We start from the raw sequence: 22,841 nt of genomic DNA, 5'->3' as shown, positions 1-22,841 counted from the left end.
TTCCTGCTATCTGTTTCTCGGTATTGACAGCTGCGTAAGGCCATCGAGGGCTCTGTAACAGTGACTGGAGTGAAAGTACGCCCTCCTCTGGCCAGTTTCCGTGACAGTGGGAACAGCACAAGTGTATCTGAGGTAACAGAACTACACAAACTGTGCATGCGTCACAGAGGGCTGTCCTTGCCACGGGAACCTAAGCCTCCAAACGCGGCGAAAAAGCTGGACCTTTCGTTCAACGACGTCCCCGTCAGCTTCTCAGACAAGACTAATTTGGAGTTTGAAAATAGCGATAACCAGTTGTCAGACCTCGTGCTTCAGGAAAGCCCCTCATTCACCGAGGACCAATCAGAGTTTACTTTTGACTGTAGCCCATCTCACACTGAGGAATCAGAGCTAGGTTGTGACCACAACCCCACCGAACCAACACCAGAGCCGGACGAAGTGGAGCAAGAGCACAGGAGTCCAACTCTAAACATGGACCAAGCAGAACCTGGGGGAGAGGGTAGCACTGTCCAGACCAAGGGCCAATCAGAATGCTAACCTAATGCTTATCTATACTGTTGTCTCATAAATGTATTTGTTTCTTAAATTTGTAACAGCCCAGCCTAGACACTTGTGTTTTTAACCTAGTGATGTGAGCAAATGTCTGTTAAAAGGACAAAGTTGGTTTAATTTTGTATCTTTATAACAGTCAACGGATCACTTACAAAGTACCAAATATTTCAATATTTCCCAAAATGTCCACATCAAGGTTTGTTAACCCTTGGAAAACATGGAACGTTCCATGCATATGTGGAAGTAAAATAAGCCTCCTTTCTCCTGGTTTGCAGCTGAAAATGTTTGTAAATGAGAAACATGAAATCAGAAGGTGTGAAGTCAGAAACTTTAAAGCACAAGGCTGCAGTAGATTCTCTTCACAAATCACACCTGAAAAACTAAGTTGAATTTTGATGACCAGGTCACATTGGCACCTTGGCTTTAACAGGGAAGAACACTGCTCTTACTAAAAATATGTGTTAAGTGTCTATTTAGGAATATTAGTATTGTTGCAGGGTTGCAATGCTGAGTTGGTAGAGAATCTCAACAAGCACTAGTTAATGGCTCTTCTGGCCCTTGATGTTCATCTAAGTTCCCTCTGAAGTAGCTGGATACTTGTGACGTTCATAAATTCCTGATCATAAAATAATCCTCCATAGTACAGTTGTGGGTAAACCTGTTAGCTGTTTGGGGGTTTCATGTGTAATCTTCGTTGAAGTAGTTGGCTTGGCTCATGTGACTGGCCCTATACCGATTAGAGAGGTGGCTGCTAAATGCATCTGAGTGGTCCGTTGGAAAGTGTCAAAATAGCATCCATGTGCAGTTCCTTGCACTATTTTTACTACCTAAATCTTTTCACAATTTGTCATGTCATAACTACACACATCAATGTATTTTATTGGGATTTTAGGAAAAAAGAATTTATGAATGAAAAGTGTGACATGTGTAGGCATATTGCCCCATTTCGGTGCTATGCAATGTTAGTTTTCCATCCAACATAGAGTTTTGCATGTAGATCAGAAAGATCAGTTTTGCTCTAATTTGACCAGAGCCCCTTCTTCCATATGTTTGTGGTGTCCCTCTCATGGCTGCAGGTCAAACTGCAAACAGGACATTTGTTGGCCTTTTTTTCCCCGACGGCTGCTTTTTTCCTGAGATCTTCACAGCACATTTACACTAAAACTAAATAAATTAATAATTAGGTGGCTTCAGAGGCAGTTGGTTAAACAAGATTTTATTTAAGGGAATCAGAGAAAGGTGGGGCTACAAATACACACACACACACACATTTTCAGATTTTTGCATCCTTTCCCTTTCAGTTCAAAACAAGTTACTTTATATTGGTCTACTACTTAACATCCCATTAATATTTATTAATGTTTGTAGCTGTAACAAGAAAAATGTGAAAAGGGTCGAGGAATATTTTTGCAAGGCACTGTAACTATCAACAGGAAGGTTTCTTAGCACTTCAGGGAAGATGTCACAAGATAATCAGTTTTGCTTCATTTGTTAATGGTTATAATTTTGTCACCGATCAGAGTGCATACACCCTATTTTAGTTCAGAGGTGTTTTGCATCAATACATAAATGAGAAATACTTTTGGCCTTTTCCTGGTCTAAAAAATGGTATATACAACATCAGATCAAAAACAGCTCATATCATATTACACATTGTCAGTTTTTATTCAAAATACAGAACCATTGTGTGAATAATATCTACATAATTATCCAGTAAGCACTAAATTTAACACCAGTACTTCACAGTAATTGTCTTTTCTGTGACCCTTACTTATTACACTTTGCAGGCATTAGTTCATGCTCAGCTACCAGAGCATTTTATTCTAGTTGAGGTCTTGGATTACTAAGTAGTATTGTCCAATTACTCCGTACACTGAGATTTTGGTTAATTTATTGTTCAGCTTCCTGTTGTAGATTTTCAAGGATTAGTGTCCTGTGAGGTGAAGTTGGGCTCTTAGATAACGTCAGATTTGTTACTACACTTTAATTTAAGATCTGTGTCTGTGCGATATAATTCTCTGCCCAGGGTGGCACTGCTTGGGGCGTGCCAGAAACACTCAAACAAAAAATGTTATGTCAGTTGCATCCCAAACAAGCATTCTTTTGCTTAATTACATGTCCAGGCAATGGGAAGCTGCACCTCGTTGTGCTGTGCAAAGTATAAGCACTGTACCAAAATGTCCATGTGTTTCTAATAATTTGCGTAATGAACAGGGGAGTTGGGGTGGGGGTCTAGAAGAAGGGGCTCACCCAGGGCGGCATTAATGCAAGAAGTATCAATGATAGCCAGGTGTCTAGGTTTTGTGCTAAACAAGCTCAATCATCCCTCCTCCAACACCGTGCTTGACTGTTGCAGTGAGGGGTTGGCATGCTTGTTTGGTTTTACTAAATATGGTGCATTGCATTATAACAAAACATCTTGAATATGGTCTTATTTATCCAAAGGAAATTGTTCCAGAAGTCTTGTAGTTTGTTTAGATACAAGAGTGAAAAGAGGTTGTTTTATGTTCAATCAGTTTCTGTTTATATGTTTATTTCTTTATTTTACAAGATTGATTTGTCATAAACTTTCCCCTTATGTTTAGGATTTTATTTTCCAAGTTACTTTTAGCATCATGGTCTGGATATCCTTACTGAAGAATAACTACTAACAAGACTATAAACTGTCATCCGAGAGCTTTCTCACTGTAGAATAATAAACTCTAACTTTGTTTTAAAAGGCTTTTTAACTTTTTCCATATTGGTGGAAAAGCTACAATAATTGCTTCTCTGAGACCACTGCTGATGTCTTTCCCTCTTGGCATTGTGTTAACAGAACCTCTGCTTTAATCAGGTGGTCACCTTTACTGTTGTTCAGGTAATCTGAAAGCTGTTCCTTCATTAATATAAAGCATTACATTTGTTACTGGTTTTTCACACAGTGTTTCTGCACTTTAGCCCAGTTGAAATTCATTTATGACACTCTATAATATATTATGAGCCTAACTGAGATTATCACATTTTCAGCCATGTTAAAGACCAAGTGATGCTTTGTCATGTCCTGACACAAAAAGGCATACAAAAACCATTTTCAGGGAATGTCAATAAACTGATATTTGGTAAATGTGCGCATTTAGATAAAACAATCTATCAGCACCATGTCTACTGTATTTGTGTCATTTCCACCAGCACATGAAGCCCCATCATCTCATTTTAGCAGAATTTGTAGTGTTAAGTCTTTAAAATTTCATTTGTTGACATTAGGATTTAACGACACCAACTTTACAGCTTTATATTTGCTTGGTGTGTGTGTGTGAGGGCAGTTGTCTACATGTGTGCGAGAAAAGACTTTCCATAATTAAATCTGGTCCAGACTCCTGCATTTAATTTGCCAAAATAAGATCCTGTAAACTTGAAGCCAACAAAAAGTACAAGATATTATCGGCTCATGTGTGAATAATGTGGGCTGAAAACCAAAAGAGCAAATAATAGCACAGAATAACAGGATTTTCTTTTTAAATAAGCACATTATGTTATTGATCCATACTACCTATATGTGAGCAATGCACAAATATGTGTAAGAGGGGTCATTGTCAATGACCCATAATAAGATGTGTTGTTGGTTTATGTGTCAAACGAAATGCAATACATTAATGGAAATGATGCAGTAAATGGAAATTGCAGAGTGCATTATTTAGTATATAGACATCAGCATTTATCTTTGTTTTGATATTAGATACTGGTCTATGGATTAGCCCCTTAAAAATTATTTCTGGGATCCATACTAACGGTGACAAAGGCAGCTTCCAAAGATCCCTACAGCTGGACACAGGGCTCTAACCAACAGCAAAGCACATTGTAATTACTATCTTTCACCAACTGCTGCCGGAGCCTTGTGTGGCTTTACAGCGGCGGTCTCCATGAGGCAGACGCAGAGAGTCTGTTTCATCATCCGAACATCTTCTGCTGCTGTATGTGAGTTTAAAGAGCATGAAAAATGAGGGGCCTAGTTGCAAGATTTGCAGTCTGTTGTACAGAGCATACACACACACACACACTCACACACAAACACTGACAAATGCTGTTCTGTGTGTGGTCTATGGGTATTTAACATCTCTTTATGCTAGAGTACATTCAATCCAGCCTGAGCTCTAAAGCAGAAGTTTAACCGCTGTACAAAGCCTGAGAAGCTGTTTTAGGGTAAACTGTGTGAATACTTCCAATGGCTGTCTTTAGGCTTCAGCTCATTTTGAGCCATTTTTTTAAATCATTTGTAAAATGGCTGCAGTAGGCATGGGTCAGTATGAACTGGACCAGTAAGGATTTTAACAATGTTCACACAAAGAAAATTAAACAATAGTTCATACTAAAATCTAATTTCATTTACAATTTATCCTGCTACTGCTAATATACTTGGATCTTGTAAAGATGATAAAAATTCATTGTTATTTAGATTTTTATGCATAAACTGTAGTCAATTCCTGAATTTAATTGTAGTTTTCAAGAGAGACAGTTTGTGATATAGTTATTGGCATAGTGGTGGGCTGGATACAGCCTGGATACAGCTGTGTGTGGTGGCTCTTGAAGCTCTGCTTCCAGCTGCAGTGAACAGCTTGTTAATTTTCCCCCAAACTATTGAATGGGCTTTGCTTCACAGTCCTCTCAAGGCTGTGGTTATCCCTGTTACTTGAGTACATTTTTCAGCGACACTTTTTTCCTTACATGCAACTTTCCATTAAAATGCAGTCTGTAAACATCCACCTTCTTCAGAAATGGCATGTTGTAGCCTACACCTTACTGAGGTACTATAGTCAGTTGGATCACTGTCAAGTCAGCAGTCTATCTCCTAATTGTGTAGGCCATAACATAACATTCTATATGAAAATATATTTCTAATTGGTTATACATAACCTTCAAATAATTTTATTAGTTGTAAGCCATATCTATGAAAAACAAAACAACACTAACTGTATTTTCTGGATCTAAATGAAGTATAAGTTATAAACAGGATTGGTGAAAGACATTGACTTATATTGCATTTAAATTTATTTTGGTACACTTGTATGTGAGAGAAATGTTTAGTAGCCTTCTTTTGGGCAGCTGAACAGTAATGTGCAGCGACAGGTGGGTTTGGGGCGGTGCTGCATTACACAAAGCTTCATAGAGCTGGAGGGAAAAAGGCACTTCATCTGACATCTCATTCAAATCAGAAATTATTGCAGTTTTGCAACTTTTTTGAACATTGATTTACCTTGATACTTGTTACTGGCCCATGCCTGAGCTGCAGTCAAACATTCAGTAATGCTTGTATTATTAAGTTATGTATAAGGAATTAATGGTAAACAGCATCTAAGCTCATTTGCAGCGTATCTAGTTAAGCAATAAGTCTGTAGTATCTCCCTTTATTTGACACTAGCCTGTATATGCTTTGTACATACAGAAATACACATCTATATGCTGTTGTACATAGGAGGATTGTGCATTTTGAACTCACCTACCATTGTTATTTTTCAGAGAACATGCAATTGTTTTTGTACATGAAGAAATAAATTTAAAGAAAAAAATGTGTAAAACAAAACTGAGAATTTGTTTCCCTTTTTTGAATGTTTTGAATGTTTGTTTTTTATTTTGCTGTGGGGGCAACAAAAAAAGAACCACCAGCGACTCTTGTTCCAAAAATCTATTTTTACATATGCAGGACGCTCGTACTTTCCATATCAAACTCATGTTACACAGCATGAGCTGGAAAATAAACCACACTACAAAACATCCATAGAAAAAAAATAAAAACAGCACATGACTCTTCACAAGAATGTACAAAACTCAGTTTGAACAACAGATTTACATCCTCATTGAACTCTCCAACATGTACACTGTTTACGGCAGCGATAACTTGTGGAAGGAGATCCGCCAAAGGCCTGGAGGGGTGGGGGATGAAAGGCTTCCAGTGGAGGACAGATGGAGGGAAAAGAATAGGAGATGAGAGGAGGTTCACATTGTAATCGGAATAGATCTATGTCATCAGAATCAACCGGTTGGCTCAGAAAGACATAAACATCGACAATACATCACATCAAATTCTCCTCTTTCTTCTGTTCCTCTACCTCCTCCCTCTCCTCTTCTTCATCAAAAGACGCCACTCCGGAAGACCCCCGGTCAGAGAAGAAGCCTCTGGGGCTGCAGTGCCACACCCGCACTTCATGAAACACACTGCCTTCCTCGTCGTCCTCCTCGTCCTCCTCCCCAGGAGACTCAGAGTGAGAGGTGGAGTAGCAGGAGTCAAACCTGCTGCTCCTGTTTCGTGGCCTCCACTCTGGCTTGCTGTGGACAAAGTCCTCGCCACGCTGATCCTGCAAAGGAGCCAGCTGCTCCACCAGACCGTTGAGCCTCTCTTCATCTTCTTCTTCCTCCAAGAATGGACACATGCAGTCGCTGCGTGAAGTTGCAGAGTCGCTCTGTAGGTCGTTATTAGTTGGAAGCCTATCACGGAAAGGACCGTCACTGCTGCCTCTGCTACTGGTGGAGCCTACAGGACGAACCGATTGTGGCAACTCGATCCCTTGAGTCTCAGGGTGGCATGGCACTCCGCTGATAGTTTTGGACATGTCAGCATCTGAGGGAGGAGCAGACAGTCAGAAAACCTGGACATGGGTGGGATGAGTTACAGGGGAAGAAAATGAGAAGATGATTGATTTGTCAGCAGTGATTCATGAAAACAGTGAGCATTACAGGATAAGAGGAAGAGGACAATGATGACGTTGGATACCTGGGCTCTCGGTGGACAAGGTACGAGGCTGTTCATTGATGTGGAATTCTTCATCTTTGAAGTCTTCCTCATCATCATCATCATCATCTAGAGATGCCCAGGCTCGCAGCTTGGCCTCAGCAATGGCAAACTGCTCAGCCACTCCTAGTAAGAAAACACGTTCAGTTAGTCAATGTAAGCACAACAACGAGGATCACTAGCTTTTAACTCCTATGGGTCCAAGTCCGATTAAAGCTTAGTACAGTTCCAGGAGTATTATGATACCTGCGAAGTTTTTCACATTTTGTCTGCTCCAGTTGCTCGGGTATGCGTCAAATTTACAGATATATCAAAACAGCAAACAACCAGGAAAAGGATTATTTGTATATGAAAAGAATAAATAGCATTAAGAATAATGCCTAAACTACACTGTGGTTGTTGGTGTCTGGGTGACATATACTGCAGATTGGTCGCCTTGTCCACAGTTTTTGCTTTTTTGTCACAACAAAATCTTCAAGATCATCAAACAAATTTTAATATTAAACAAAGAGAACCTGAGTAAATACAAAATACAGTTTCCAGATGATTTCATTTATCAAGGGCAAAAGCTGTCCAAACCAACCTGGCCCTATGTGAAAAATATAGAATAACCTAATAACTGGCTGTGCATTCAGAGGTGGACTTGCTGTTGGATCCTTCAGATAATTGTCCTGCTGGATAACCCAAATGTGCTTAGTCGTTAGGTCACAAACTGATGACTAGACATGCCGTTTCAGGATTTTCTGCTAGAGATCAGATTACATGGTTTCCTTAGTTAAGTCATTCAGTCATTAAGTCATTCAGGCCCCCAAGCAACCCCAGGCCATCACCACCATGTTTTACTGTCACTAGGATGTTCTTGTTCTGAGATGCTGTTAGCTTCTTATCAAATGTATTGGAACAAAAACTTTCCAAAGTGTTGCAATTCTGTCTCATCAGTCTGCAGGATTGTTTTCTTGTCTCTTTCTTATTGGTGTAGAAAGAACCTTAACTAACCGAAATGAGGCCTGTTGTGCTTTAGATGCAGGATGAGTTATCAAGTGCTCTGGGCAAGAGTAGAGTAACCTGTTCCGTGTTTTTTCTATCTGTAGATATTGGTTCTTGCTGCGGTTCCACACTGATAATGTCATCTGTTCTTCTATTTCCTTAGTTTGAGGCAGGAAGTGTTACTCTTTCAGACCATCATGTTGTCAGACAGGTTCTGTAAAGGGTCTGGCCTGGGTTTGGCTATCAAAATTGAGCTGGGCTTTCTAGAAAATTAGGTTAATTATTATTAACATCTGTTTGATAATCTGAAACAGTTAAGAGTGACAAAAATAATCAAGACAGGAACAAATCTGTAAGGGGGTAAAATATTTTTTTTCACAGCACTGTGTAATTTAGAGTATAATCCGTTTTGGTGGGATTCACTGGATTTTTCTTTCTGAGAGAAAAATGAAGAATAAAAAGATGCTACAGCAAGACTTTGACTTTACCAACTAGTTCTACTGCAAGTGAGAGATTGGTTCAAACAAACCAGTTTAAGTTAGATAGTTGTTTTATGGGTGGTCTGCCATGCAAGATCATGTTCAGATCTGAATGAGGAAAAAAAAATAACCTTACCCATGTTTTTGCTTTTATTTTTTTCTGGTAGTGTATTGCTTCTATAGGTGGGTCTCACAACTAATCAAGAGGGAAGAAAATAGCTAAGAAATGGGCCAGTAACAAGTATCAAGGTAAATCAATGTTCAAAAAAAGTTACAAAACTGCAATAATTTCACATCATACCATCGTCAAGGTATGAACTGAAAAGTCTGATTTCAATGAAAACTAGCATAAGTATTTAAATATTAAAAATATTTAACAAGAATGCACTACACTGCCCTTTTTTATAATTATTACAGAACATTTTAAGAGGTTTTGTTTGAGTCATCTCTGCTTTTATCAGACTCAAAGATATCTTGTAAGCTCAATGCTGCTTTCTCAATATTTATCAAATTTTTATACGTTTGATCAGTGGAGTTCATGGCTATGCCTTCATATGGTCTCTTTATCTAAAATCTCAAAACGTTCTGTCTAAAATTCCCCTGGTTACCTTGAAAGTGGTTCAGACGTAATCAGCTGCCCATAAAAGGAAAAACAATAACCCAGTCCCAGCTTTCAGTTTTAAACGCTCACGGTGAGGTAGCCTTTTGGCATTTTGCTGCGTTAATTAGGCTATCAAGACAAACAGACTTCATAATGCGCGTGATGTACGCTCGCCTCGTCTGCTCCCTGCTTTCCTCCCCCTCACATTATCTCCTCATCAAGCTGCAGCGATGTCACCGGCGCCAGAAAGGATGAGTCACGGCAAAAAGCAACAAGCGCTGCTGTACCGTCGGTGGGCAGCGAAGTGTTCTGAGAGTGTATGTCTAATAGGCCACCATCTGCTGCCAAGACAAGCCGGTGGCCCAGAGATCCTGCGACAGGGCGGGGCCTTTCCAAGGGAGACAGGAGTTTTGAACAGATTAGGCTCATAACAGAAGGTGGACGCCGGTCACGAGATGATGCTGTAGTTAAACCATGCTAAGTAACAGGATGCACATGTTTACCCAAACAGACAAGTGACTATAACTAGTTTCAACTAGGATTAAACCTAACTGTAAAAATTGGACGTAAATTGTAAAACTTTCTGCAGGTTGTGGGTCAGAAAGGAGAAAATAGGTGAATACCTGCAGCAAACCGAGCCTCCTTCTCCCCTTCAGTCAGACGGCAGTAAGAGTTGAACTGGGAGTGAGTGCCTGGTGGAGGACCTGTAGGTTTTGGCCAACCTTTCCACTCTATGAGGTGGGCGACCCGGCCCTGAGCCAGGGATGTGGGCTTTGTCACATGGTCCCTCACTGCCTGAGAGATGCCTGGATCAAATGGAGATGAAGAAATCAGACTGATATTTGAAACACTGTTTAAAGATCAAATTTAAAAGATTTTCTTTACCATTTAATGAAGATCTGGCGAGTGCTGCAAATTCATGGATGCCTACACTTTTCCGGGAGTCTGCTGGAGATTTTCCCGACTTTGGAATCATTTCACACTGTTCAAATTTCACCTGCAATAAACATGATATTTTAGCAAAATTTGCATCGATTTTCTGCATTTGTGCATGAAATCCCAGTCATTTCATCTCACAAACAGTTTAAATTCTCCAACATACCCACAATTTCAGCTTTTATGATCCAACATATGAATATACAGTATGAAAACACAGCTTTAACCTCAGTGTAAAATTCTCCTACCTCTTCCACCCTTTGCCTCTCCATTCTTTCACTACTCCCGTCATTGCGGACATACAGAGAAGGTTTCAGGGTGCGGTATGCCCACACAACTCAACATCACAGCTCCGCTTTGCTGGTTTAAACCACTAGTCAGACAAGCAGACAGCAATGCCCTAAATTTGCTGCCCAGATGCTGCTAAAGCCACGGTAAGCCAGTGAAACCGGTTCGAGTGGTCAGGGTTGGAGGGAGCAGAGGGCTGGAACAAGAGTTTCCATTTGACTGAGGAGACATTTGGTGTGTGTGTAAAGCAGTTCCAGCCGGGCTCGCTCACCGCAAAGCCGCTGATTGAAACTAATACTGCTACCTGATGAACTTCGTGCCCTGAAAAGGCAAACTCACATGACCAACTAGATGAGTTGGACAAGACAGATTCAAAATGGGTCCTGTTTCTGTGACTTTTAACAAGCAGCAGACATGTACCCCAAGCAAACATGCATGACTTAACAGATATTGTTAAGCAGATTGACTCCTAAAGCAGCTAAGAAAGAAAATCTTTCCGGCAGTGGTAAAAGGCTTACACTGAAGTCAAGCATGACAGGAAATGTGAGCAAAAAGACAGGCGGGGAGCTCCAAGAGGAAGCAATATGAAGGTGGAAACAGTTTCTACAGCTCAGGTGACAGTCAACCCTCCCCAGAGAAGAGCTTCAGCCTGAAAAACCCACCAGTGAGACGCCACTCATCCTGAATGCTGACAAACATGGGGAAGCATGGAGCTCTGAAAGGCCTCCCTCATGAGCTTCAGACTTACAGATTTCAGCACCATGGACAACTCAACTCTTTAATGGGGATTGTTGCAGGTCAGAGCTCCATGCTGCATTAAGCTGCATTTGTGTTGCATTTGTATGCTTACTTCTTAATCTATTAGATTTTTTTTGTCAAGTAGCTAAAATAAGTTACACATTTTTTTGAAAAAGAGAAAAAGAATAACCCAATCATCAAACCAAATACTAGTACTAATTTCATCTTCACCTTTTCTTTTTCTAAACAGATACCATCTCCTACATACTGACAGAACAAAGTAAGGTAATTTTGACAGTTTACAATTTGTACAATCTCCTTTTACCAAATGCATTTAAATAATGACAAATTATTGTCATTAGTTGACTAAAGGTGTACAGATCAGACTTTTCCTGTCAGATAATGATTTCCGTTTATGTTTAGAGATAGCAGGTTTGACCCATTCCTTTATCCCCAAAAACACTAAAACACAAAAAAAAAATAGAAAAAAAAGTGTGGTTCAGGTTACTTGACCGAGGAAGTACTTGTGAATCCAACAGAAAATGAAATAATTTACAAATTATCACAATTTCTGCATAAAAGCATATGCCCTATATAATCTTTATCAGATTTGTATTGGACAAATGAAAGTGAATCAAAGCACATTGTTTGATTTGTTTATAGACCAAGAAAGTTGAGCTGTTGGTTTTGATGCATTTATTGAATAGAATTTCACAGTATTTGGTCCGCAGATCACCAATCAGAGCTGGTGGCCAGTCTCTGGCTGATTGGTTGGTAGATCTATAAACAAAAACAACTAAAACTGAGACCTCAATGTTGTAGGAGTGAGGTCTTCTTTTTATTATTCTTAAGTTGCATTTAAGACTTTTGTTTTGTTTAACTGAATTTGAATTCATCAAAAGAATTACACAAATGAACCCCTTTAACAAATAAATACCCTTTTTACAATAAGTTAAACTTGTGTTTTTATGAATGCCTTTTATTTTGCCTTTTTGGACACATTGCCAGTTTTTTTTTGTAAAAAAAAAAAAAAAAATCAAACATATTTTCCAAGTCAAATGTTCCAACGAGGCGAGGTAAGGTTTTGTAAAAATAATAATTTAAAGAAAAATCAAGCAATCTCAGTTGATTAGTATTTTATTGTCAACATGAATTTTCCCATTATATACCAGGGTTATTGATTGAAGAGTTTCATTTTTGTTTATCAGGTGATGTAAATTTATAATGTCATGTTCTCACATGTAGAGGACATTTTTCCAGCTAGGACATTAAAGTGGGTGAATTATCAAGGCATGCTCCATGTATCTGGTTTCTCCCTTCTAATTCTAAAAACCTAATATTTCCACCTTTCAAACTTTTACCTTTAAAATCCAAACAATTAATTGTGTATTTGAGATTTGAATATAATGTCTAGATGTTATTTTAAGTATTAAGGGTTTTAGCAACATTTATATGTCATTTGCTTTTATCCTACAGGTCCAGTCAATCCATTAGCTCTTCTGAGAAATATTTTCTGTTGGTACCTAAAGTTAAAACCAATACTCATGTTGAGGTGTTCATTTCATTATTACTTAATCTTCCTAAAGTCTTGAGAGCAGACAAAAATGTTAATGATTTTAAAAAGCAACTATTTTTGCTTGAACCTGAGTGATTTCCTTTCTCGTTACTTTACTTTCTGATAATTAATGTGTATTAAATATAAGTACGTTCCATCTTTATTTGGTTTTATTGCATTTTTATTTTGATGCCTTTAATATTAATATTTTATGTCATGTATTTATACCAGCATTTTAAATTTCATCACAAATGAAATTATAATTTATCCTTATTTGTCTCCTTTTTTAACTGATTTAATATTCTATAATTTCAATGTTTTAAAATGTAAATATGTCTCAGTTGTTTCTTCTTTCATCACTTCAAAGTTCTCTGTAATAAATTAAGTAATAGTACAAACATATATATATATATATATATATATATATATATATATATGTTACAGACAAGATCTATCTATCTATCTATCTATCATCACTGAGTAGAGATAAGGTCAGTTATATTGATAGATTAGACCCATGTCAGATGCCAAAAAGCAAACATAGACCAAATTCTGAATCCTTAAGGTCATACATGGATGTGATGAACTACTTGATGTTGCCAGACTGGCATAAATACGTCAATAAAGCCTTCCCAGTGTATGACACTGCTGATATTACTGGCAAGGTGGTTTAAATCTTCACTTTGTAACATTTCCTTAAGTGAGCCTAAACTCAAGATAAACTCAGCCTGGATGAAATATTAACGTTGCTTGTTGCTGTCTAGATGTATTTTTGCAAACCGAAGTGCACTGATTAAGACATTATTTTCAAGCAGTTTATTTTGTAATTAAACATCTACCTCATGTCCATAAATAAGCTACTTATCAGTAGGCTTTGACATGGTGAGACTCTGAGCAGTGTAAAAGCAATAAACCAGTAACAGGGACTAAGCTGATATGAAATGACATGAGCAGACACTGCATAGCCTGTTGTTTAATCTTGCAATTCCACTCATGTTATTTTTCTCATCCCCCTTTGTGAAAATAACCAGTAAACAAGGAAAAAGCTCTTTCCATTTCTTTGTCTCTGATTTCTCATTTACAGCAGCACAGAAACATAGTTGTGCATCAAAACCCCACTTATGTGGAGTTGCTTCTGCGGTGGCGTCTGGATATCATTGTTCTGAACGTCCTCCATTATGCCAGACAGGAAGTTACCCGAAGTACTATCGCGACCACCCAATTGTACTGTTCATGTTTGGGTTCAAGGCACCAAAAATGGCTCCAGCCAAGGGGACACGCATCCTTCTATATCCGTCCCTGGGCTTGATTATAATTAAATGTTATTGACAACAAAAAAATGTTTTAATCAAATGTATATTGAAATGAACGGCAAATGTTACTTTTTGGAAGAAAACACTGCACACCTGCATAATGTGTTCATGCTTTGGAGTCTCTCTTCAACCTCCCACTGCAGGTTGCCAGCTCTCTGCATAAATGGAGCTAATTAAGCCAAACAAACCTGATATGTGGCTGCGACTGCGGCTAAAATAATTAGGTTTCCTGGATGATTTCTCCCAACCAATCTTAAATAAGCATACAAGCCATGTAAGATAACTGCTGTGCCGCCTGGCACATCTGGACACTGTGATTTTGACTTATATGACCAACAAGTGGTAGGTTGAAGCCAGTGAGCCCGCAGCTCTGTATGAATGGAGCAAGGCTGCAGTGCAGAAACCACACGTGTTTTTTTTTTCTGGAAATGGTGCATTCAAGCAGCAGAAGCGAGGCGCTCACAGCTGAATAACGCATCAATCCGCCATTGAGAAGCGCATATCTGCAGTCTGCAATTATGATTGAGTGGGAATAAAAAAAAAAAAAAAAAAAAGATGAAACAGCAGCCGATGTTCTCTCTGAAGTCTTGATCTGCATACCAATAGCTCCGTACCTGCACCAGATAAACAGCTTTCCTTCATGAGCAGCTCCACAGCCTCCTAACGACGCCGCTTCTGATTCCCATCACAGCCGCTCTCTCTCTCTCTTTCTCGGCCACCTACCTGGAAGTCGGTCCGCGGCGACTCATGGTTATGCGCTGTCTCCCAATCCGATCAACAGATGATACCGCGGGGTTTGTCCTCCAGCTGCGGGATCTGCGGCTAAGCAGAGACGCTACAGTGACGGCCGAAACATCTCCGTAACTCTTGGTTCTTGGGTCGCACTACATCTCCTGCTCAGGCCGATCATTTGTTGGTCTACATATGGGTTACATACAGGCTGAAGGCTGTCCAAATGTCTCCCGATGGCGAGCGTCATCAACGCAAGGCGGCGTCGTCTCTTCAGCGCCCCCCCTCCACCTCCCTCATCTCCGTGGTGCTGAAAATCCAGATTCAGTCCCAGAATCAGTGCTACAGACTGGTACTTATTGGTATCATCAGAGGATTTCACACATCTGCAGTCACTCCGTGAACAGCAAAAAAAAAAAAAAAAAAAAAAAAAAAAAAAAAAAAAAGAAACATGCAGGAAAGATGCGTGGAAAATTACTGACATCAAAAAGGTCAGTAAGTTATAGATTTGCTCTTCTCGAATGAGCATTTTGTGCAATGACTTCCAAAAAGGAACAATAAAAAAAACAAAACATTTTGGAAGCATTTTATCAATCCTGCTCATGAGAACCTTTAGCATCTTATAATGCCTCATGAACACAAAATAAACATGATTTCTGAACGGTTTTGCCGGTAATAAAAAACCCTAGAAGCTGTTTTGACTTTTTCATGCAACATTCAGGCTTAGAGGTGCAATTCCTGAAAGGTCATTTGAGAGACACACATCGGTCAATCTATAAAAAACAGGTGGAAACCCCTGGTCCTTGCATTGCAGGCCGATAAACTGTTTAATTTGACCTAATCATACTATTCATTTAAATAATGTAGAAATTCCTGGTATAATAAATCAGAATGTTAATTTAGGTCGTCTGGTTCTTATTGCAATAACTGTAAAAAAAAAAAAAAAAAGTGTTGTTCTCTTAAATTTTCCAAATATTGAAAATAACCTGTTGGTTTAGTCCTGTTAACCATATCAGATATACTAGTTGTTTAACTGAGGGAGTTTCTGATTATTGGGCTGTAGAGGATGTAGTATGGTTGCTTAAAATAAATATAGCACCCTGTTCTATGAAAAATAAGAGTACACTGATTAAAAAGTTGGAGAGAGGAAAACATGAAGAGAATTGCAGGAGGCTGCTCAGTTAAAATGTGATCAATTGCTTTAAAATAGACAGAAAACCGGAAAGCCAAGGAAGAAAACTAATTCAATGGATCAAAAACTATCAAAATGGGGAGAAAAAAAAAAAAAAACTCGACAAGTGATCATCTCTAGAGTGATCCAAGGTTTACATTTAGCAGTGAGAAGTGTTTATGTGAAGCTGTCAGCAAGAGGCCCCTGAAAAGTCTGATTTAAGAAAAATAGACATTGACTGAAGAGGTTAGTCAAACAAAGCGTTCACTGGTTTAAAAAGAAGCAATAAAACCTTTTAGGGCATAATAAAGAAATTCTTTGGGGGTCCACAAGAGCAGTTTGTGACATGACCCCCAAACGTTAAATTCATCAAATATACTGACGACTGTAAAACATGGTGGTTCAGCAATCATGCTGCTGGGATTTTTCCTCATACTATGATTTTGGGGGGTATGTGTACCAGGAACCATGGGGAAATGCCTTTAAAATGGATCTTTCAAGAAGTCAATGACCCCAAACACATCAGTAAGAGAGCAGCACCTTGGTTCAGGTAAGGTCCCGAAATCTGGACCTTGTTCCAACAGAAAACTTGTTCAGTTGCCAAACTTTGTGTCTGAAAACTGCTTCACATTTGTTTTGCAAGGACCCGACCAGAGCTTAGACATCTGATTATTGGCAGGAGTCCTGTGAAGGACAGCCGACCTTTCTAGGGCGTAGCGCGCCTCTCGCCCAATGACCACAGGGCACCAGGCCCGCTGCATCTAAATCTCATCACAATCTGCAGATTGACAAGAAACAATGTAATTGCTTTGTTTAGTTTTGCAATAGAAAGTGCCATCTTCCTAACGCAGTGGGAATAATTTACGAGCCGTCATTGTAGCAATGATACATGTAGCCAAATCACAAATTCTAGGAGACGAGACACAAAACAAGATCATAAGGAAGAGCAGCATCATACACGAGGGTTGTGGTTAATTAAAAAAAAAAAAACTTATTAGCCTCAGAATATCTGAAGGATGGGGAGAAAAAGATCGCATCTGTAAGCTGTGCAGCACAAACAACTCAAGCTTAAAAAGTACTTCCAGTGTGTTAAACTGGGAATTTTAGATATGACTGCATCATGAAGATTTAGTTAAACAAATAAAGATCTAAAGATGTTATTGGAGGTAAATGAAGCAGTGGACCACACCGCTGGAGAAGCAGCCGATCAGGTTAGCAGCAGCTAACTAGGTTAGACTTGGATGCAGACCTGACGGATCATTCTCCTCCCTTTTGTCTAGAGCTCGATGCCGACTGATGAGGAAGATAACCCGATCAGCTTCACATGGTTGGTACAACGCATTCAACACATTCCAAGACCCAAACTCTGCACAGCAACTTAATAAGTCATTTATTGTAATGCATCTGTCACCTCATCTTTCCAGTTTCCGATGCAAAAGAAGCAATCATTTCTTAAATAAAGAAAGCAAAAAAAAAAGAGAAAAAAAAGTATTTACAAAATTCAAATAAACCTAATTATTGAATTATCTAGAGCACCTCTCTGCATCTGGACAACTGTGGTTTCTGCTGGAAAATGAGACACTGCAATTTCATCAGAAATTCATAGTTTCTGAAAAATAAAAACAGAAAAAAAGTTCATTATATATTTACAGAAAGGTCCTGAAATGAGTTTCCACTTAAAAGTAGGAAAGGCTTTCGGATCATTTCTGTTTGTTTTTGTCCCCCCGCCCCACTGTATATATTTAATTTCATCAAGTCACTTTTTTTTTCTGCAGATTTCAAGTTTCTAACGGTGATTGGGTCATTAAGTGTCATTAAGTGTCAGGTTAAAGTACAGAAGAGTTAAAGATGGAGAATCAGTCAGTGTGGTTTACTGCCGGGGATGGGAAAGGATGGCTTAGAGGAAGCATTAAGACCACCCCCCGTAGTCCAAGTCAACATCGGTTCTCTTTAAGCTCTTCATAGGAACCGGGAACAGAGAAAATAGACAACCTTTGCATTAAAAACTCCATCTAAGTTCAAGTCCTTAATGTCAAACATTTCGTCTACTGAATTTTTAATTGAAGCACAATTCAGTCATGCTGCACACACCAGTAAAGGACAGAAAGAGGAGCTGTGCATTAGATCATTCCAAGCGGCCCATGAGTCAGGACACCCACCACACCACACACCCTGCGGTCGCCTTCCCGGAGGTCAGAGAGTATTAGGCATAATCGTCTAGAACAATGAAAAAAGCAGCCAGTTGGTTTGTGTTACTGTGACTTTAAAAAAAAAAAAAAAAACATTTGTAGTGATGTGTGGATTTCTCACACGTCATTAACAAGCAGTCCTGCTGAACGCGTTTTCAAGTTTATTTCATGAGGACACTTGCTGTGTAAAGCAGGAGAGGAGGGAAGGGAGAAATGATTGTTTTCAGAGTTCATCTCTCAAAGAAAACAAAATAACAAAAAAACAAAAGAAAAATAAAGATTTATCCTCATTGAGGATTGATTCGAGTCTGCCACTCTGGGCTAAATATATTGTCTACTACTCTTCGCAGTCGCCTGCAGATCCCACATCTTGACAAAAGCAGGATTTTAAAATGATTTCCTCAGTCCTTGTCGGACTCCTCTTCGGCGTTGCGGAGGAAGGTGAAGAAGCCGGTGACAGATTTCAAGGCTACACCTTTGCCTGTTTGCTCTGCTGGATCTTTGCTGGACTCCCATTTGAAGAAGACCTCCTCTTCGATCACATCTTCATCGTAAAGGTTGTTGAAGAACATTAGCAGCAGGTCTGCAGAAACAAGGCACATAGGTCAGTGTTGACACTTGCAGAGCTGACAGCCTTGTAGGAACAAATTACGAGTTTTCTCCTCAGACTGCTGCAGTGGCCTAGAAAAAAACCCACTACAACAGATAACCACAAACACACCTTTTGTTTTTTGATCATTAGAGAGACTAATAGTGGATCGTTGGATATTAAAAGGCTAAAATGGACCAAATACGGTTTTCTGCAGAATGCCAACTTGAGCAGTACAGTCAAAATAACCTCAATGACCGTATTTGTATTTGCCGTCTTTAGTCTCCCTTAAAGATTCCTCATTTTAAATGCAAAGAAATGGAAAAAAAACTTACTTGCAGGCTGCTCCATATGCACCATGAGGGCTTGGAGGGCATAAAGGGCTTGCAGCTCTTTCTCCTCGTCGCAGAGATATCTCTGCAGCAGATCAGCTCTCTGTTTGATCTGCTGCTCATCCACCTTGTATGGATTGTCACCTAAATTACAATGATAAAAACAAACATTTTTATCACAATCACTACCATTACAAAGTGTCGGACTGACAGAAATATGCTAAAAGGCCAGTTTATTAGGTACACATGCAAATCAGCCAATCACAGCGCAGCCACATGTTGGATTTAGACATCTAGATGTGATAAAGTCGATTTGCTGAAGTCCAGTTATCAGGAATGGGAACCAAAGACTGATCCAAGTGACTTTAAACGTAGCAGGGTATATGGTGTTTGATGTGCTGCTCGAAGTATTTCAGAAACTGTTGATCTGCAAGGATTTTCATGCAGAACCACATCTCATGTTTACAGAAAACGGTCTGAAAAAGAAACTACTCAGTAGTTATGCCAAAAAAATAAGCAGACTGACCTGAAGTGTAGGAAAGGCAACAGCAGAACAAATAACTATTTGTTAAAACAAAAGTGTGCACAGTTTCCTCTTTGTATATACAGCACATCATACCTTAAAGCAGATGGGTTACAACAGCAGGAGACCACACAGGGTGACATTCCTGTCAGTTATGAACAGGAAACTGAGGCTACAGTGATTGGAAAAATGTTTCCTGGTGCGATTAGCCCTGATTTTAGCTGCACCATTCAGATATCAGGATCAGAATTTGCTACAAACAAAACAAAAGTGTTGATCTATGCTGCCTTGCATCGATGGTTCAGGCTGCTGGTTGTATTGGAACGATGAGGTGGATATTTTATTGGCACATCTTTGGCCCATTAGTATCATTGTTTACACCACAGCCCATTTGGGAACCGTTGCTGAACATGTCCATCCCTTTATGACCACAGTGTACCAATCTTCAGATGGCTTCTTCCAGCCCCATGTCATAAAGCTCTAATCATAATCAAACTGGTTTCTTAAACGTGAATGTCCTAAAGTGTATCAGAATCAGAATACTTTATTGAGCCCAGAGGGAGATTCTTGTGGTACGGCTGGACCCACTCAGCATAAAAGGCAATAAAAATACATATAAAAATCCTAATAAAGCTAACCTAACAATAAAATGCAATGTGCAAAAAAAAAGTTAAATAAAATTAAAAATTAAGTAAAAAAACATATGCACTCTTATGTAAATATGTATAATATATACAAAAGAGATGCACACTATATACAGACCATATGAATAATCTAGAATTGTTTACTTAGTGAAGTGCATACTACATTTCCAGGTAAACAAGGAGGACATCTCTGATTTTTGGATGCTGTATTAGACCCACTTACATATTATGGCAGACTGGCACACTGATGTCATCAATGCTCGTAGAAACTGGCTGGAAGAAGACTGCTGCTCATCCAGATTGGCCTAAAAACATTACAACATTATTGTGAGATGATATTTGAACTACAAGTTGGAGGCTTTTCCCTTTGCTGATATAGTAGAACAAAACATGAGACAAGTAGCAAAGGCAGCTGATGAAACCGTATATAATCTACATTCATGTATTATATTAGAGGCATTTTAAAAATGGCAGTGGTTCCTGCTTTTTATAAAACAAACAATGTTTACTTATAACAACCTACCGGATTATAACAAAAAATGACCGATTTTGCTGCCAATTTTAAGAGATTAAACCCATCTTTATTTCCATCCTAAGGGAAACTATAAACAAAAACTAGAAAAAATAGCATTTCCTGCGAAAATGCAGTGTGAATGCTGTAAGCTGAATTTTTTAGCTGAAAGCTGGCAGAAACAAGCTGAGATTGACTGCAGAAAATCTGCTGAAATGTAATGAATTGCAAGAAAACAGAAATGCTAAACTCTTGTTGAAAGCTGGCAGAAAGTGGCTACGGTTGACAGCAGAATATCAGCTGAAATCTGATAAATTAGTAGAAATAGCAGAAATATTAGCAAAGAAAAACTGTCATCTGATCTGTTTTAGCAGGAAGACTATTAGCTATAAAACAGTGTAAAAGGTGAAGTTACCTCAAAACTACACGTTGAAACAGTTGTTGAAATGCAAGAACTGACAAAACTTTAAAAAAGCAGGAAAGAGCTGCCCATAGATGAGATGAAAAAGCACAGACTGAAGCAAAAATGTAGCCTAAGAAGTTGAAGTCAGTGCTAAAATATACAAAAAATGGCAGAAAATTCAGGAAAAGAATGAACTAACAACAAATACGCTGAAGAAACACAAAAACAAACAAGAAATTTCCTAAAAAAGGCAAAAGTGTTCTTCAGTTAAGAGAAGAGATGAGAAAGAGAAGCTAAAATGCTAACATTAGCATTTTGGCTATCACTACCATGAAGGCTGATATTAATTTACCCCATCTACTATGCAAAAAGCAATATATAAGCTAAAATGAGCTAAAATTCTAATGCTTACTACAGCCTATATTCAAAAGTCTATTAAATTGCCGTTTCAAAAGATTCGTTCTTGTTCAGGTGTTGGAACAGCAGAAGCTGTTTAAGTAGCTGACATCAAATGGTTGCTGTTTTAATGCTCCACTGGGACCTATGAAGATGGTCTTATCATAAGTCACAGAGTAGTGGTTTCATTCTGGTTCTGATTGAGATTGGACCTGGTTCTGATAGAGGGTTCCTCCTGGATTTGATGAAGTTTTTTTACCTGGTTCTGATGGATGATTGTACATGATTCTGGTGTAGATCTGTTCAAGGTTCTTATGGAGATTTTTGACAGGGTCTGGTGGAGTTGGGACCTGGTTCTGATACAGGTTTGTACCTGGTTCTGATGAAGAATTGTACATGGTTCTGATAGAGATTTTTTCCTGTTACTGATGGAGCTTTTGGCCAGGTTCTGATAGAGGTTTCATACTGGTTCTGATGGAGTTTGGATCTGGTTCTGATGGAGATTTTTTACAGCTTCTGGGAGAGTTTGGACCTGGTTCTGATGGAAGTTTGTTCTTGATAATCGTTAGTGTAAACTGCTGCAGCATCTCCTCTCAAACGACTCCCATATATATACTTATGTTTGTCTGTGTGTGTGTGTGTGTGTGTGTGTGTAAGGGCAGCAATGGATTAGCTAATCAATCAGCATCGAGTGTCAGTGAAATTCGACCACCGGCTGTTTTTCTAATGAAGGAGTTACTCTGCCCTGAAGTAGCATGCTCCCAAACTACTCCTAATATCTCTGAAACCGTAAGAGCCATCGATGTCATTGTTTGACCGTTTTAATAAGAACGGACAGGGGAACGATAATGTCAATCTTTTTTTGTTGACAAAATATTATTAAAAGGCACGACAATAGGTTAAAAGGGAAAAATGGAGAATAAGACAAAAATGCCTGGAACTTGGAAACTAGAAGGGCTATCGATTTGATTCATGCGCTGTATGAATCAAATGTGAAAGGTATCAAAATAATTCCTTCACTGTGAGTGAGAGGACCTATTGAAGCAAAAAACTGCCAAGGCTCATGTCTCTACATACTGCCATTTAGGAGATTAGGCAATTCGAAAATGACCCTTTTTCACTGAAATTCGCAGTCCTCCCTT

The 22,841-nt window shown here is 39.0% G+C and overlaps 3 protein-coding genes across 11 annotated transcripts in view; 1 reads left to right on the top strand and 2 right to left on the bottom strand.

Annotated features, from left to right (window-relative positions):
- clcn2a (chloride channel, voltage-sensitive 2a) overlaps positions 1–3,690 on the top strand; it is an 85,948-nt gene extending 82,258 nt beyond the window's left edge. For all 8 annotated transcript variants that reach the window (XM_047368109.1, XM_047368110.1, XM_047368104.1 and 5 more), the window contains exon 25: positions 31–3,690. In XM_047368109.1, coding sequence (XP_047224065.1) covers positions 31–537 — 507 coding nt within the window. In that variant the 3' untranslated portion in view covers positions 538–3,690. The remainder of the gene's footprint in view (positions 1–30) is intronic.
- A 2,506-nt stretch (positions 3,691–6,196) lies between these two features.
- On the bottom strand, positions 6,197–15,191 carry fam131aa (family with sequence similarity 131 member Aa). Its single transcript, XM_047367979.1, has 6 exons — positions 15,101–15,191; positions 14,936–14,970; positions 10,268–10,379; positions 10,006–10,188; positions 7,298–7,441; positions 6,197–7,144 (listed from the first exon to the last, which is right to left on the bottom strand). Exons 1-6 carry the CDS (start codon positions 15,189–15,191, stop codon positions 6,600–6,602), a joined length of 1,110 nt encoding a protein of 369 aa, XP_047223935.1. The 3' UTR covers positions 6,197–6,599.
- A 2,294-nt stretch (positions 15,192–17,485) lies between these two features.
- The window catches only part of eif4g1a (eukaryotic translation initiation factor 4 gamma, 1a), a 30,850-nt gene continuing 25,494 nt past the window's right edge, over positions 17,486–22,841 (bottom strand). For both annotated transcript variants that reach the window (XM_047368100.1, XM_047368102.1), the window contains 3 exons: positions 20,613–20,694; positions 19,226–19,366; positions 17,486–18,884 (listed from right to left, as the gene is read on the bottom strand). In XM_047368100.1, the coding sequence (XP_047224056.1) occupies positions 18,703–18,884; positions 19,226–19,366; positions 20,613–20,694 (405 nt within the window). In that variant the 3' untranslated portion in view covers positions 17,486–18,702. The remainder of the gene's footprint in view (positions 18,885–19,225; positions 19,367–20,612; positions 20,695–22,841) is intronic.

This window comes from Girardinichthys multiradiatus, chromosome 6, assembly GCF_021462225.1.
Source record: "Girardinichthys multiradiatus isolate DD_20200921_A chromosome 6, DD_fGirMul_XY1, whole genome shotgun sequence".
Classification (NCBI taxonomy): Eukaryota; Metazoa; Chordata; class Actinopteri; order Cyprinodontiformes; family Goodeidae; genus Girardinichthys; species Girardinichthys multiradiatus.
Note: the sequence above shows the minus strand (reverse complement) of the source record. Positions and strands in the feature narration are given on the sequence as shown.

Bases quoted from the DNA above. Each gene is read 5' to 3' on its own strand.
- fam131aa (XM_047367979.1), bottom strand. From the start codon at position 15,191: ATGACGCTCGCCATCGGGAGACATTTGGACAGCCTTCAGCCTGTATGT. The intron at 10,380-14,935 runs GTAGGTGGCCGA...TGTTTATTGCAG, and splicing joins CGCCGCGGACCGACTTCCAG to GTGAAATTTGAACAGTGTGA. The intron at 7,145-7,297 runs GTATCCAACGTC...CTCCTCCCTCAG, and splicing joins CTTGTCCACCGAGAGCCCAG to ATGCTGACATGTCCAAAACT.